The following is a 16,684-nucleotide window of genomic DNA, read 5'->3' as shown; positions in this document are numbered from 1 at the left end:
CTTTAATTTTTGTTGTGACAAGCCTTTAAACTCTTATAGTTAAGTATGTTTAACCAACACTTAAATCCACTCATCATTGTAAATGATACTTTAGAGTGTAAATTTGTAATTGGGATAAACAAAGTCATTGTGAACTAAATATATTTAGCATACATCCAACCTGTAACACAGCTTTTGTCATGTGAATTTTTTCAATGTTTTTATAATAAGTGCAGCTACAGCTGCTCTGGTTTTGTGTATTGACTCTGGTAGTGAAGTCATTTTTATGTATATACTTTATTCTTTTTCACTCCATATAAAACCTGATATATGGTGGAGTGCATAGTTGGGATTGTGATGTAGAGAGGAAATTGGTCCTTTTTGTACACACTCACCTGTATAAGAAAAGGCATACAAGGTATTTAGGCATCCTATAGTTTTTGGTTTATATTGCTACTTTTGTAAATATTAGTTATACCATTCTTGATACACTTGAGTAAATTAGCATGAATACTTGTATGCGAATCACTCATTCAGATTTTGCATCGCATAAAAGCACTAAACTTTTTGTTAAACATCTTGAGAAGTACTTGATTACAGTGGGATAGGTGCAAATAGTAACTATTTGCACCTATCCCATAGAACTATTTGAGTAGGTAGCCTGTTTTAGGTAAGATAATTGTTACCACCAATTTGATTTGAAAAATAATGATGTGTAAAATACAGTATTAGCTGGTGCAATCCTTTATTTGATCACTAAAATCTGGCACTTTAGCTTTCTTGCACATCATATGGCAATAAATCTTTTCTTTTAAAAGAAAAGATGTATCACAATTTAAAAATACTGAAAAAACAAAAAAAATCATGCTAGGTTTAGAAAATTCTATGGAACATAGATATCAGACAGTGTCATAGGGTTATAGCTTCCAAACACTTAATGCTACTTAGAAAATGACTTGTGTGTAGTACATTTAGGATACCTAAATGTACTACACACAATTTAGGGTACCTATGCCTATATGATGAAAGATTGAGGCATAAGTAGCAGACATAATAATAGGAACAGAAATGACTTATGTAGAAGTAACATTTTTGGTTGATTTTCTCAATGTAAAGAGTACAAATACTGACAGAGAATAGGATAACAAGTATAAAACTACAGATACATGTATAAGATGAACTCGGTCTGATGCCATGTGGGTCTAAAGCAATTAAGGGAGAAAATAATATTTACGACAGTGGTAGTGACAAGTATTCAGTAAGATAACATCCAAAAACTGTGAAAATGTTCCTGTGAAAGTCTCAAGTAGTTGTGTTATTTGTATCATACCTAATATTCAATCAAATATTAATAGGAATGACCTTCTGAAACTGTCCCAGTTTTGGAAAATTATATAACTTAATACATCTCACTTGCTAACTATTGTTCCCCCCATCCCCATCAATTACTTAAGGCTGCAGTGTCATTATAGATCAAGTTCTTCTCATGCTTGTAAAATCATATAATCTAGCATGCTCTTTTTTGTAATTGTTCTGTTCTCTGCAGCTACTCTAACATGTATGGTCAAGTTTCCTTGACCAAAATTTAGCTTAAAGTTAATCTAGTATCATGTGGAAAATTTCCCCCTCTGGAGACCAATGTTTTTATTTGTGTTGTGCAATATAGAAAAAGGTAGGAGAAACACACACACACAGTGAACATAGAACATACATGGTGTATGTACTCACCTCATGGATTTAGTTATTATTAACATCAGACCTTCATGGAGTCAAAAGACTCATTACAGAAGATCCACACTCTCATGCAAAAACCACCACACCACACTTTTAGGCAATGCTTTCACTCACCTACCACTCTCTCTGTAAAGAACATGCTCCTCATCCCCTGTTTATCATCTCTCCCCTTATACACTTACCAGGGATGGCCTTTTGTTCCATTCTTATCTATTAAAAATCTCCTTTTCATTAATCTCTCTCTCTCTCTCTCTCCTTTTTTTTTTTTTAATTCACAAGGCTCTGCAAGTTGCATTCCCACAATCTGCCCTTATATTCCACATTCCATAAATCTCAGAAGCTGGCTTAGTGAACCTTCTTTGGACCCCTCTTTAATATCTCCTCATTCCCTTGAAAACCAGACAACCAAATCCTGCATCCCATTTGCAGCCTAATCAAGGCCTTTTACAAAGGAACCATAACTTCTTGGCTTGTGCATGTCTCATCATAATTACCATAATCTGTTGTGAAGTTACAGTTTTAGCTATCTGAACTTCAGGTCTCTGTCCACCATTACTCCTGGATCTCTCATCTCTTCCACCTCCTTTAAAATTTCTTGATTAATTGTATACTCTGCACCCAACTTTGCCATTGGCCTGGTTGGCCGAGTGATTAGTGTATCCGCTCTCCAACCAACAGATCATGGGTTTGAATCCTTCTGCAGGAATAAATGTTTCTAATTGTCTTACTTTGTGATATTACTGATATAACCTTTGATATGGTGCAGCATGACCTTTTCTGTCCTTGCACTATTAAAACCATAAATCATCAACCTTGCCTACCAAATTTTAAAACCTTGCACTTTGCAACATTAAACTGATGGCTCCACTCATTGGCCTACTCACATAGTCTGTTGAGATCCTCCTTCAAGGCCAAGATATCTGCTCTACTTCTCATAGCCTTCCCAACTCTGCATCATCAGCAAACAACTGCATATCTCCAGTGAAGCTTGTTTCAATATCATTAACATACAAATTAAACAAAAATGGTCCTAAGACTGATCCCTCTGGTACTCTGCTAGTGATCTTACTCTTTTGAGATTCCATTTCCCCATACACAGCTCACTGATACCTATCTGGCAACCAATTACCTATCCAACTCACTAGTTTCTTGTCCAGTCCATCTGTTTCAGTTTAGTTACTAGCTTGTCATGTGGCAGTCTATCAAAGCTCTTTGAAAAATCTAAGTATACCCCCTGTATATGCATCTCCCTTGTCCAGTGAATTAATCACCTTGTTATAGTATATAAACAGATTGACAACATCAAGTTTATGTAATTCTCGTATACTTCCTGCGCACTCTCCATCAATTCCTCTTCCACCATACCCACTATGTTCCAGTTCCTCACGATGTTGCCTTCACAATGGATGAAATACCCCGATAAACTGCTTGTTGAATATTTCAACTATATTCTCTCCATCAGTTACCAGTCTACCACTGTCATCAAATAACATTATCCTCTCATGGTCATTCTTGCTTCTATTTACCATATATCAAAAAGAACTCACTAGGATTTTTCTTGGCTTAACTGGCTAATTTCTGCTCATACTCTACTTTTGTTGTCTTTACCAGCTTCCTGGCTTGCTCTTTGCACTCTTCATACAACTGATTATTACCAACATTTATCTTTTGTGCCTCCAGACTGCCATCTTCTTCCAGATTTCATGCTTAATTCTTTCATTCATCCATTTTACTCTTACCTTATTTTACCTTTTCACCTTTGGAATGCACTCAGACTTTGCTGCTGTTAAATAGCTCTTGACTAGTGCCCAAGTGGAATCTGTCTCCTTTCCACTCAACTTCTCTTTCCATGCTATAGCTCCTAATTATCTCCTAAGCTTTTCATAATCACTAACCCCTAGTTGTGCATATATACCTTCTTAACAGAAGTTCTCATATGACTGGCAACAATCCAGATGATTACTTCATGATCACTCTCGCTGACTTAGGGAAGATTAGACACTCCATTTACAATCATATCCTCTGATAATATGATCAGATCTACAACTCTCAACCCTTATATATATATATATATGACAGAATGATTATTGACTCGGTTAACATACATAGTTTTATGAAATGTTAGCCTTGCTTACACATTGCATCAGCTCCGGTTACTTCAAATTTCAAGATAATATATACAAACAAAATCATGGATTGGCTATGGGTAATCCTTTATCTCCTGTTCTTGCAAATATTTACTTAGAAGATTTTGAAACCAAGGCTATCTCTTCCTTTATTTTAACACCTAAAGTTTGGAAACGTTATGTGGATGATGTCTTCATTGTTTGGAGCCATGGACATGAATCCCTTATGGTTTTCCTCGAACATCTCAATAGCCGACATCAAAGTATTAAGTTTACTGCTGAGCTTGAAACGGATAATTCCTTGCCTTTTCTTGATGTCAAACTGACTCGCTCTTCTGCTGGTAAACTAAAAATATCGATATATAGAAAACCCACACATACCAACAGATATCTGCACAGTCAATCCCATCATTTCCCTCCTCATAAGCTTGGAATAATTTCCACCTTGGGACATAGAGCCCGTTCTCTTCTTGATGATCCAAATGAAATTCTTACAGAAATAAACCATCTGAAAACTTCTTTCGAAGTTAATGGATATTCCAAGAAAATCATTAACAAATTCCTTCTTAATCCTCCCAGACATCACTCAGAAGAAACAAATAGATTCAAAAGCAATATATCTATTCCTTACATAAGTACTGTTTCACATAAATTAGCAAAAGTTCTAAAAAAAATACAATATCAGAACCTTGTTCACTCCACTTCCAAAGATCCGTTCCTTAATTAGCCACCCAAAAGCTTGTCATCATCAACTCAAATACCCTGGCGTATATAAAATATTATGTGACTGCGATATTCCTTATTTCGGGCAGACAGACAAATCTGTCGAAATGCGTATGGAAGAACACATGAGAGACATTACTTACAAGAGACAGCGAGCAAGTGCATTATCAAGTCATATCCTCTTCTCAGCTAATCCTAATGATGATAACCAAAGTCACAAAGTCTGCTGGGAAAAATCTACAAACATCTTCCGTTGCAGTGACGAAATAGAGAGAAAAATTGTGGAATCGAGAGAAATCATCTTCAATCCTGTTCATCTAAATAACAACTTAAGCTACAACCTCCCAGATAGTCATTCAGCTGTAATCATGTATTGGCGTTCACGTGATGCAGCAAGCACGCACTCTCCCAACAATGCAACAAATGAAAGAACAGCTTCAAATACAACTACAACGTTTTCATGCTAATTATGTATAAAGACTGTCTATGTTGTTCATAGTCTTTTAACCCTCAATGTTTAGTGTTTTTTCTTTTATAATGTCACCTGAAGAAGGCTGTTACAGGCCGAAACTAGTAGTGTGTTTATATTAAAACCTTTTTAATTAAATCTCGGTTCTAGTCATTCAATTTTTTTCATAAATATATATATATATCTTGTTACAAATTGCCTAAGATAGTTTCCCCTTAAGAATTTATATTCATTTTCCTTATTCCTTCATTCCAATTAATATTGCCATAATTAAAATCACCCATAATGATCACTTGGTCACTAAGCCTAGTTGTCGATATTTTTCTTTGTCTCTATCCTCAACATTACACATCCTATAATAAATCCAACTGAATATCTTATCAATCTTCACCTGACCCATACTGCTTCAAAGCCCTGCCCATATTTTCCCCTTGTATCTCAACCTTGTGCAGGCATAATTCCCTCGCTATCAGTAGCAGCACTCCTCTCCCTTCTTGTGCCTTCTGTCCTTACAAAAAAAAAAATCACGTCCTTCCATTTCTATTCCTGTCAGGATATCATTCTTATCTAAAGCCATGTTTCACTTATTCCAACTATTCTGAGACAAATTAGTTCAATCCACGCAACAATTTCCTATCCCTTATTTCTCATTTGTAAATAAGCATTCCACAGACTCATCTACTCCTAGTGCATCCTTGACCATCCCATTCTGACCATTCCCACACATTCATTCATTACTGTTTTCAGAATACACTCCCCTTACATACACATTATCTCCCTATCTTCCTTGTTCCCATTTCCCTTTCCAACTTGCATTCTCATCTCTCACTACTTTTATCATTTAAAATCACTTCTGACTCCTGCTAACCTATTTGCATCACTCATTGTTGCTGCATATTCCTACAGTTAACCAGTTTAGAAATAAGCTTCAGAAAATTTATTTAATTCCGATTTATGCAACACTTCAAAGCAAAAAGTGCCATTTAATCTTTTATTAATATTTTTTGCAGTTTTACAAGCTATCAATGATGATAGTCCAACAGTTCCCACTCTGCTTACAGATTACATACTGAAAGGTAAGTTTAAGTTTTTTTTAAAAATGGGAAGTGTGTGTGGGGGGGGGGGGTATAGATACTCTCCTAGAGGTAAGGCCAAGACTTTAATGATACTAGATCCCACTTTGCAACTGATAGCTTGAAAGGACCAGAAAGCATGCTTGGACTCCAGAGATAATTCCTAGTTCAAGTTACCCCATTTCATCAGACATCATGGGTGATCCCAACATGCCTTCTTTTTATTCAAGGTTTACAAACAGAATAAATACTGTAGCTACATCACTAGACCATATACTGTATCAAACCTGATGGTAACACTGTAGAACATTTTGAGATTAGCTATTGAATAATCTTGCTGCTACTAATCTGTCAGATGTTTCTAGAGGAAGTCTAAATTAGTGATGTTCGTTTGTGATGATAGTGGGCTTTTCTGGTAAGAATTTTTAATGTGTATGAATTACCAAAGAATTCACTACTATATATTCCATCATCATCAAACTCCTGATATCTTGCCTTTAGGGAAGTGGGGTGGGGATAACAGGATATGCTAGTACTATAAGAGAAATTTACGTCATTACTAACTTAATATAATCACTTTTTCTCCAAATTAATCTGTTATCTATCAAGACTCCAATATTCTGTATCTTTCCAAATTCCAACTTAGGGTGAACCACCATGAAAGGTCAACAGAAGAAAAATAGATTCCATGCAGGAAACAAAGGTGTGTGTGGGGGGGGGGGGGGTTAGAATCTGTTATTGACTGCATAGGTTCTTCACTTTGTTACTAAGTCACAAAGCATCTCTCTATTTACTAAGATCCTTATGAAGGATGTTAGTATCCATTAAGTAAATCCATGTCCTTTATCAAAAGTAGTTTCCATGTTGAAGAAAAGTCTCAGAGAACTTCGTCTTAGTCCAAATGTAAAATATAAATTAAAAAAATATCATCATCGTCATCAAATTCCTGTCATGTATCCTCAAGGGGAGTACAGAATATTATGATAGTATTACATGAAGAACTTACATCATTACTAACTTCCTATCAACAATTTTCCTCCAAATCAATCTGTTATTTCAAGACTCCAACATTATCAGATCTTATGTTTCTGTCTTCTAAGCCAATTTTTACTGTATCAATCTACCTATATCTTGATCTTCCTCTGGGTCTTTTTTCCTGCCAACCTGTCAGAGAACACTTGTTTTGCTAATTTTTCCTTTCTCATTCTATTTAAATGACCATACCATTTGAGATTAGCTCTGCTAACACATTCCTGGATGCTAACAATGTCAACAAGTTCTTTCCTAATATCCTCATTTTTAATATGATATTGCAATTGATGCCATCTGTTCACACCTCTAATGTTTCTCAGGACTCTCATATCTGCATTCTCTAGTCTTTATTCAAGTGTTTTATTTCAAACCCAGCTCTGAGATCCATAAGTTAAAATTTGTTTGAACACAGTCTTGTATACATCTAATTTAGTGTTTTGACTAATTTCTCTTATTTCATATAAATTTGTTCAGTTCACTTCCTATCATACCAGCTTTGTTGATTCTGTTGTCTATTTCCATATTTAATTTACCAACGTCACTAAAAATTGTGCCTGAGCAGCTGAAATGTCTTACTTGTTCTATAAGTTCTCCATTCACAATGCAGTTGATATTTTCAGTGCTTCTGCTTATTTTCATTGACTTTGCTTTGTTATTGTTGACCTCATACCAAATCTATTACAACACTTATTCAATTTAGTCAGGGAATCTTGCAAACTTATAGAGGGTTTATTGAGAAGCAAAGAGCTGACATTAACATCTCCAATTTTGATATCAGGTTTAATACCACTTTCCTTCATAATGTGATCCATATAGATAATGAATAACACAGGGGAAAATGTACATCCTTGTCTGACATCAGATATAACATTAAACCATCTTCCTGTACTTCCTTCAACTCTAACTGCTGACTTACAACTCAAATAAAGACTAAGTGTTGCTTGATATAATGCCCCATTGACACCACACAACTGTAGCATTTTGAATAGCTTTTTCTCTTGGTACCTTGTCATATGCCTTTTCCAGATCTACAAAACCTAAATAAAGATCTTTGTTATATTCCCATGATTTCTCAACTATTTATCGTAAAGTTAAGATCTGAACCTGACAGCCTCTATTTGGCTTGAATCCAGCTTGTTCTTCACCAAGCTTTTCTTCCACAATCCTTCTCAACTGTTTCTCAAGTCTACTTGCATAAACTTACCAGGAACACTCAGTAGAGATATACCTGTGTAATTCTCACATTCAGTTTTATTTCTCTTTTTTATATATGGGTTCTATGAGAGCTCTACTCCAGTTATCTGGAATTCGTCTCTCTCTCTCTATTCTGAACTATGCAGTGCAGCCACTGTAAGACTTTTTTTACCTCCAAACTTTGAGCATCACTGGTCAAATATCATATACTCCCACTGCCTTTACACATTTTAGGCTTTTGATGACTTTTTCTACTTCAAGTATGGATATGTATTTTTGATTACATGCCTGTTGAGTGTTTGAGAAATTCTCTATTTCTGAGTGTTTTTTACCACTGCGAAAAACACTGAGACTGTCACTGATTCTTTCATTTAGCAATTTTTTTCGAAGTAATTACTCCATACATCAAGGATATCTTTTATACCAGTTTTCTTTATCATCTCTGATTCCTTTTACAACACGCTTTCCTCCATTTCTGGACTTTTTCAACCACCTCCAGAATATTTTTGCACCTTGATATTTATTTTCTATGTTCTTACCAAAGTCTTCCCATGAATTTTGTTTACCTAGTTTTACACAATGTTTAGCTTTCTTACATTGTCTCTGTTTTCTCTAAGAGCACAGGCTGACTTATTTGCTAGAAACTTTTGATGTGCTTTCTTCTTTTCTTTCTCTGCCTTTTTAACTTCCCGTGTCCACCACAGAATTCTGATTTTTCTAACCTTGCAGACAACCTCACCACATGCCTCTAGCTGAATCAGTCGATGTTTTCTTCAGATCTTGCCACTGAACCTTCAATGTTTGGTTCCTATTCTCAAACTCTTTCATTTTTTCTTGAGTAATGTTTGTGTATTTTAGTCTACGGTTCACATCTGAGAGCTGGTCAACTTTTATTTGCTTTAAAACTTTCTTACATGTTCTTCTTTTCGATATGAAAAAAAGAGCATGTAAGATTTTATCCTGCTCAAAAATAAATGGTGATCACTTCCAATTTCAAATTCTCTACACTCTAGTGTCCTGCACCAGTGAGAAAACATCACTATTAACAATAACATAGTCCATGAGACTTTTCTTATTCCTTGCCTCTTCTCTCCATGTGAATTTGTGCACATTTTTATGTTGGAACATTGTGTTAAGAATAACCAGTCCATGTCCTGAGCAGAAATCCAACAGGTATTTTCTATTATTATTAGCTTTGCTCTTTTCTCCAAATTTTCCCAATATATTTTTGTATGTCTGACAATCACTTCCTACTATGCTATTTAGATCCCCAACAAGGACCAATTTTTCATTGTGTCAGTTGCTTTCTCTAAAGTCTCAAAAAATTCCTCCACTTCTACCTTAGTAGAACCTTCTGTGGGACCATAGGCACATATACGTCTCATTGTCCAATTCCCCATTCTGATATTTGCCCACATCACTCTATTTGATATAGCCTGGCATTCAAGAAGATTAGTCTCATATTTTGTGTTCAATATTATAGCTACACCTTCTTTTCCCTGATTGTTATTGCCTGAATATAACATTTTTTATTTATTGCTCGGAAAAATCTCACCAGATTTTTGTCTTTTTTGTTTTGTTTACCTCTATTATGTCAATCTGGTACTTATCCAATTCAAAAACCTATGGACAATGGAAGATATCTACATTACTCTTCAAACCATCATAGGTCACATAAACAGAGCATCATCCACATATTGAGAAATCGAGTCAGAAACGTTATCTCTGACGATGAAGAAGTTGAGAATGAACTGTTCCCAAATCGCTATAACACTATCGCAAAATGGTTATCCTCAAAACATCATCAACAAATTTCTTTACAAAGATAACCAACAAGAAAGTACAGTCTCCCAGCAAATTTCAACAGCAGTCATCCCCTTTATGGGCTCAATTTCCACCAAAATTGCGAGATTGTTAAAAGCCCATAACATCAGGGTTGTATTTAAACCAACTACTAGCATCAGACAAGTTCTAAGATTGCCTAAGGACAGTGTTCCATTTTATAAATATCCAGGTGTGTATAATGTTCCATGCACGTGCGGTCTTTCCTACATTGGACAAACTTCGAAAAGCCTGGAAGACAGAAAAAACATGTTGGCGATGTAAATCACAACAGAACGATCACATTATATCAAGCAGTATTTAGTCTATATTTGAGTTGTAAGTGAAAGGTTAGCATTAAAGGGGTTACAGGAAGATGTTTTGATGTTCAATCAAACATGAAACAAAGGTGGACATTATCTCGACTGTTGTTCATCATCTATATAGATCCCATCGAAAGTTTATTTTTCACTTGGTCAGACTATAATAAATTTAGTTTAATCCTTTATCCAAGTGTGTGCAAACAAAGTTTGCGCCTGAAAGTATCTTCAGGACTGGGGTAAAGTGGTACAACACCGGACAACTCCTTGCAAAGGTGGAGCAAGCTACCAACACTCCTATCTCAGTATCTCCCATAATGCAAAACAGATCTCCTTGCAGATATGTATAATGTTATGCATTAAGGGAAGGGCCCAGACTAGTTTCGATCTTTATTGAGGTCTCTTCAGTGGGAGCCAGGCCCAAGTGGAGATACTAAGGCAGAAGCATTAGCAAGGTCATCTCCTCCTATAGGAGCTGCCAAACGGTGTGCCACCTTTTTATTAAATTACTCTGGATTTAGAGATACTGAGATAGGAGTGTTGTTAGCTTGCTCCACCTTTGCAAGGAGTTGCCCGGTGTTGTACCACTTTACCCCAGTCCTGAAGATACTTTCAGGCGCAAACTTTGTTTGCACACACTTGGATAAAGGATTAAACTAAATTTATTATAGTCTGACCAAGTGAAAAATTAACTTTCAACATCTTTCTCTAAATCCAGAGTAATTTAATAAAAAGGTGGCACACCGTTTGGCAGCTCCTATAGGAGGAGATGACTTTGCTAATGCTTCTGCCTTAATATCTCCACTTGGGCCTGGTTCCCACTGAAGAGACCTCAATAAAGGTCAAAACTAGTCTGGGCCCCTTCCCTTAATGCATAACATTATACATATACGCAAGGAGATGTGTTTTGCATTATGGGAGATACTGAGATAGGAGTGTTGGTAGCTTTCTCCACCTTTGCAAGGAGTTGCACCACTTTACCCCCAGTCCTGAAGATACTTTCAGGCGCAAACTTTGTTTGCACACACTTGGATAAAAGATTAAACTAAATTTATTATAGTCTGACCTTTTATTTATGAATGTGGCTTTTATTTATGAAAATTTATGACCACTTATTTATGAATTTATTATCGTCAGGACTGGGGTAAAGTGGTACAACACCGGGCAACTCCTTGCAAAGGTGGAGCAAGCTAACAACACTCCTATCTCAGTATCTCTAAATCCAGAGTAATTTAATAAAAAGGTGGCACACCGTTTGGCAGCTCCTATAGGAGGAGTTGACCTTGCTAATGCTTCTGCCTTAGTATCTCCACTTGGGCCTGGCTCCCACTGAAGAGACCTCAATAAAGATCGAAACTAGTCTGGGCCCTTCCCTTGATGCATAACATTATACATATCCGCAAGGAGATTTATTTTGCATTATGGGAGATAATGAGATAGGAGTGTTGGTAGCTTGCTCCACCTTTGCAAGGAGTTGCCCGGTGTTGTACCACTTTACTACAGTCCTGAAGATACTTTCAGGTGCAAACTTTGTTTGCACACACTTGGATAAAGGATTAAACTAAATTTATTATGGATCCCATTATGAAAGAAAGTTGTATTAAACCTAATATCAAAATTGGAGATGTTAACTCAGCTCTTTGCTATATGCAAATAATGTTATACTTCTAAATAAATCAGTACAAATCTGCAAGATTCCCTAACTAAATTGAATAAATGTGATAAATTTGTATGAAATTCAGCAATAAAAAGACAAAGACAGTGAAAATGGGCAAAAACATTGAAAACATCAACTGCATACTGAATGGTGAAACTTTAGAACAAGTTAAACATTTCAGCTATTTAGGCACAATTTTTAGTGAAGATGGCAAATTAAATATGGAAATAGACAGCAGAATTAGCAAAGCTGGTATGGTAGATATGGTAGGAAGTCAACTTGAATAAATTTATGTGGAATAAGAGATAGTATTCAAAACACTAAATTTAAGTGTTTTAAGCCAATTTTAACTTATGGATCTGATAGCTAGGTTAGAAATATAAAACACTTGCTTAAAGACTGGAGACCACAGATATAAGAGTTTTGAGAAAGATTTAGATAGTGAACTGATGGCATCTGTGGCAGTACCATATTAAAAAAGAGAACATTAGGAAAGAACTTGCCATTGTTAGCATTCAGAAATGTGTTAGCAGAGCTAATCTCAGGTTGTATGGTCACTTAAACAGAATGAGAAGAATGATTGCCAAGACAATTGTTCTTTGCCAGGTTGGCAGGAAAAAGATCCAGAAGAAGATCAAGATCTCAGTGGATTGATATGGTAAAAAATGCATTAGAAACGTGAAATATAAGAGCTAATAATATTGGAGTCTTGACAGATAATAGATTAAAATGGAGGAAAACTGTCAATTGGAAGTTAGTAATGCTGTAACTTTTCATCTAGTTCTATCATAATATCCTGTACATTATAATGAGTGTAGAAGTGCAAAGTAAGAAATCTGGAGCTATTATATAACTGTGTGTGTGTGAATATAATTGTGCCTAAAATCCAGTGCATGTGCACATGCACTGGATCCATGGAGGTGAGTGAGAATGACTGAATAATGCAGAATCTAGTATCTCAAGTGACAAAAATTGAATGAGTAGTCAATGCAAAATGTAAAAAGAATTGTGAGCCTAAGGGAATATTGTAGTTTATATGTATACTAATGCTAGAAGTATATCAGAAATAAGAGGGAGAAGATTTTTGAATTGGTTGACAACAGTTAATGATGTGGTTACAAGGATAGAATGTGAGGGCTATAATTTGAGTGGGTTAAGGATGTTTTTCCAATGTTTTTATTAATTTTATAATTTTGTTGGTTAGCCATGAAACCCTTCTCCAGAGATGAAACATGGAACTTTTTCAAGCCATTCAGGCCACTGATAAACAGGGCAATGGTCTCATACCAGCAGTGAAGTTCATCTCTCACACCTGAAGACAATCACAAACATTCGTGCACATGGTGAAATTCAAACCTGCGGCCTGTTGGTTGGAGAATAGATATGCTAACCACTCAGCCAACCAGGCTGGCATTTTCAGGGAGGTTGGTTGGTTTATATGTTATTGGTGCAAAACAGCAAGGATCATATGCACCATATCAAAGGTTACAGCAGTACACAAGGTCAAATTTCAGGGAAGATAGAGAGAATAGGAGAAGGTTACTGCAGATAAATTACAGTTAAATAGTAGGAGCTCATCAGGAAGACAGATATGCAAGACAGTTCACTTGAGTAACCTAGTATGAATTTTGAGATTAATGGACAAAATATACAGTTGATTGTATATTTTCCAACTATAGTCAGGTGTTGCAAAGGAAGAAGTGGAAGACAATCATCAGCAAATTAACACGATGACTGCAGGCTGAGTAATTATTATGGGAGACTTCAACTACAAGGACATATATTAGAAGGAAGAAAGAAAGAAGATCTTAGCTGGAAGGAATGGAATTTATTCGTCTAACAAAAGATATAACTGGTAATTAATTTACGGAATTGACAACGCATATAAAGTAAATTAATTAAAGATAACTTTAATGAATCACTTCTATATTTCGGCAATGTCACATTGCCATCTTCGGGAACATAAAGATATGGTATGTGCACTAAGGAACTAACAAAGCAAATGAGGAAGAAAATAAGAACTAATTTTGTTCCTAAAGTCCTAATGGTGCCCTCTTGCGGTTAATTAAAGATAACTTTAATGAATCACTTCTGGTGCCCGCAAGAGGGCACCATTAGGACTTTAGGAACAAAATTAGTTCTTATTTTCTTCCTCATTTGCTTTGTTAGTTCCTTAGTGCACATACCATATCTTTATGTTCCCGAAGATGGCAATGTGACATTGCCGAAATATAGAAGTGATTCATTAAAGTTATCTTTAATTAATTTACTTTATATGCATTGTCAATTCCGTAAATTAATTACCAGTTATGTCTAACCAACGTATAAGTCTTACTACTAAAATAACAAAAGATAATTACTTGAAACAGCATGTGATGGATAGGATTTGGAGTTTGAGGTCTTCTGATCATATCAGAAGTAATTGCTCTGAATCTATGCAGAAGGAATACTCTATAGTTTTTAGACCTATGCACTGAATTTGAAGAATAGAAAGATATAATGCTGGTGGATTGCACTTAAATGGACTTGGGATAAGGTATCTCAAGAAAGCATTGCTCACTGAGAATGCATAAGTGCAAAGGAGGTTAATTTTCATTTAAGAAAGATATGTGGAATTTCAAGTCATGTGATTATGAATAACTTTGGAGACAGCTTGAAGCAGTGCATGGAAGATGATCAAGTTGTTCTGAAGGAAACAGTATGGGACTACATACCCAAAGGTATAAGGATAAACCAGGTAGAAGTTAGATTTAAGCAGGAACTGGAAAAAAGAATGTTGTGGAGGGTGTGTAAAAAGACAGGTGATCAAGCATTACAAGGCATGGGCAAGAATAGTTGCCAAATCAGATTGGCAACCATTGGAAGGAAAAATCAGATTATGAGAAGAAATTAGCTGAGTAGCACAAAGGAAATCCCATAGTTCTTTCACTAAGTGGCAAGTAAAAGGAAGAATGATTATGGAAGGATAACTTTAACAAGCACTGATGATTTCATCATCACAGAAGAAAGACAATTTTTGAGTTACTGAGTGATCGTTTTGCAAGGGTCTCTCCATTCAAGTGAATGAATATGTTGCTCTGACAGATCACAAGAGCTGATGCGGGAATGGAGATTGATAACCTGGAAGTGTTCAGGATATTGCCAACTCTCAGTCCAAACATGGCCATGAGATTAAATGGTATGACATAACATCTTGTGTATTATGAGAAGCATTTCTTCTGACTAGGCTGTTTAACTTGAATCTCAGCTAGTTAGAGACAAAATTCAAGAATGAGTGGATAAAAATAAGATACTCTGCTTGGGAATGGTGGAGAGGGGGATTATTATTAATTCATGCCTTATTAATTTACTCACTTTTTATAATAGTGATGGTTGAGTTTAATTAAATGAATGATGTGATGATACTACTTGATTTTGCAATGGCATATGACAGGATACCATATGGAACTCTGTTACTCAAATTGGGAGAAATGGAAATGGATATGAAACTAGTGATATGAATACAAGCGTAACTGATGGACAGATAGCAAAGGGTAGTTTGTAGAGGTGCTGAATCCAGGAGGAAGCAATCCAGGTACTAGCTGTGTGCCACAGTGCTCTCTGTGCTTAGATCACTGATTTTTAATTTGTACATTAATAATATAGGTAATGATTTGAAAGGAAGTATTCAGTTTGTTTGCTGATGATGCAAAATTGATTAGTATAATAGTTAATCAAACCTTGTGGATAGCTTACAGGATAATTTAAATAGGCTGACAGTATGGACAAAAGATAATTGCTTCCATTTATAGAGGTATGCATTTTGGGATGAAAAAATTACAAGCTGTGTATTACATTGAGACTGTATTCTAGAAAAACTGGTGAAGCTAGGGATTTGGAGGTGTTGATGGATAGGGAGTTGATTAATAGAGATAAAGTTATCATTCTTCTTTATAATTATCATTCTTCTTTATAATGTGATATCTGGATGTTATTGTGCACAAGTTTGGTCACCTGGGTTTCTTGGGGATGAGAGGATTCAGAGGCAAGTGATCAAGATAGTTGGTCACTTGCCTCTTTGCAGCACTCTATATGAAGATAAAGGATTCTTGAGTTGCAGATGTTGATCAACAGGCAGGAAAGAGGGGATATGATAAAAATGTTTTATAGGGTTGATGCAGAGGAAATTTTTCAGCACTTGGCTATAGATGGACAGAACAAAAGTCAACTCTGGAAATTTAAGTAAGAATGCAATTAGCAAATATAGTAAGCAGATTTTCATGGGTTACCAGAGTGAATGTTGCTGAATGTTTTCAAGGAGAGTACAATAGATATTGTATGGGTATCTGCTGTGATGCATCTTTGAATACCATTGAGGTTTTTACAGTAGTAATAATGTTATTCTGGCACTAATGATTTGTGAATCAGTTGATTTAATTAATACCATAAACTTCATCCCACTCCTCATAGTTATAAATATATAAGCATCTTGTTCCTGTCCTCTTTTCCTCCCTGTAGTTCATGACCTTACCACTCTCACAGATGTTTGGCTGTGTTAATCCCAGATGTTTAGCAAT

General features: G+C 35.7%; 1 protein-coding gene across 2 annotated transcripts in view; it reads left to right on the top strand.

Moving 5' to 3' along the window:
- LOC150102574 (fasciculation and elongation protein zeta-2-like) overlaps positions 1-16,684 on the top strand; it is a 226,412-nt gene that overhangs the window by 201,580 nt on the left and 8,148 nt on the right. For both annotated transcript variants that reach the window (XM_090398834.1, XM_090398833.1), the window contains one exon: positions 6,042-6,107. In XM_090398834.1, coding sequence (XP_090254960.1) covers positions 6,042-6,107 — 66 coding nt within the window. The remainder of the gene's footprint in view (positions 1-6,041; positions 6,108-16,684) is intronic.

The sequence above is a fragment of the Typopeltis vanoorti genome, chromosome 10 (genome assembly GCF_054136105.1).
Source record: "Typopeltis vanoorti isolate ZY-2024b chromosome 10, IOZ_Tvanoo_1.0, whole genome shotgun sequence".
NCBI lineage: Eukaryota > Metazoa > Arthropoda > Arachnida > Uropygi > Thelyphonidae > Typopeltis > Typopeltis vanoorti.
The sequence above is the reverse complement of the archived record's forward strand: the minus strand, read 5'-3'. Positions and strand labels throughout refer to the sequence as shown.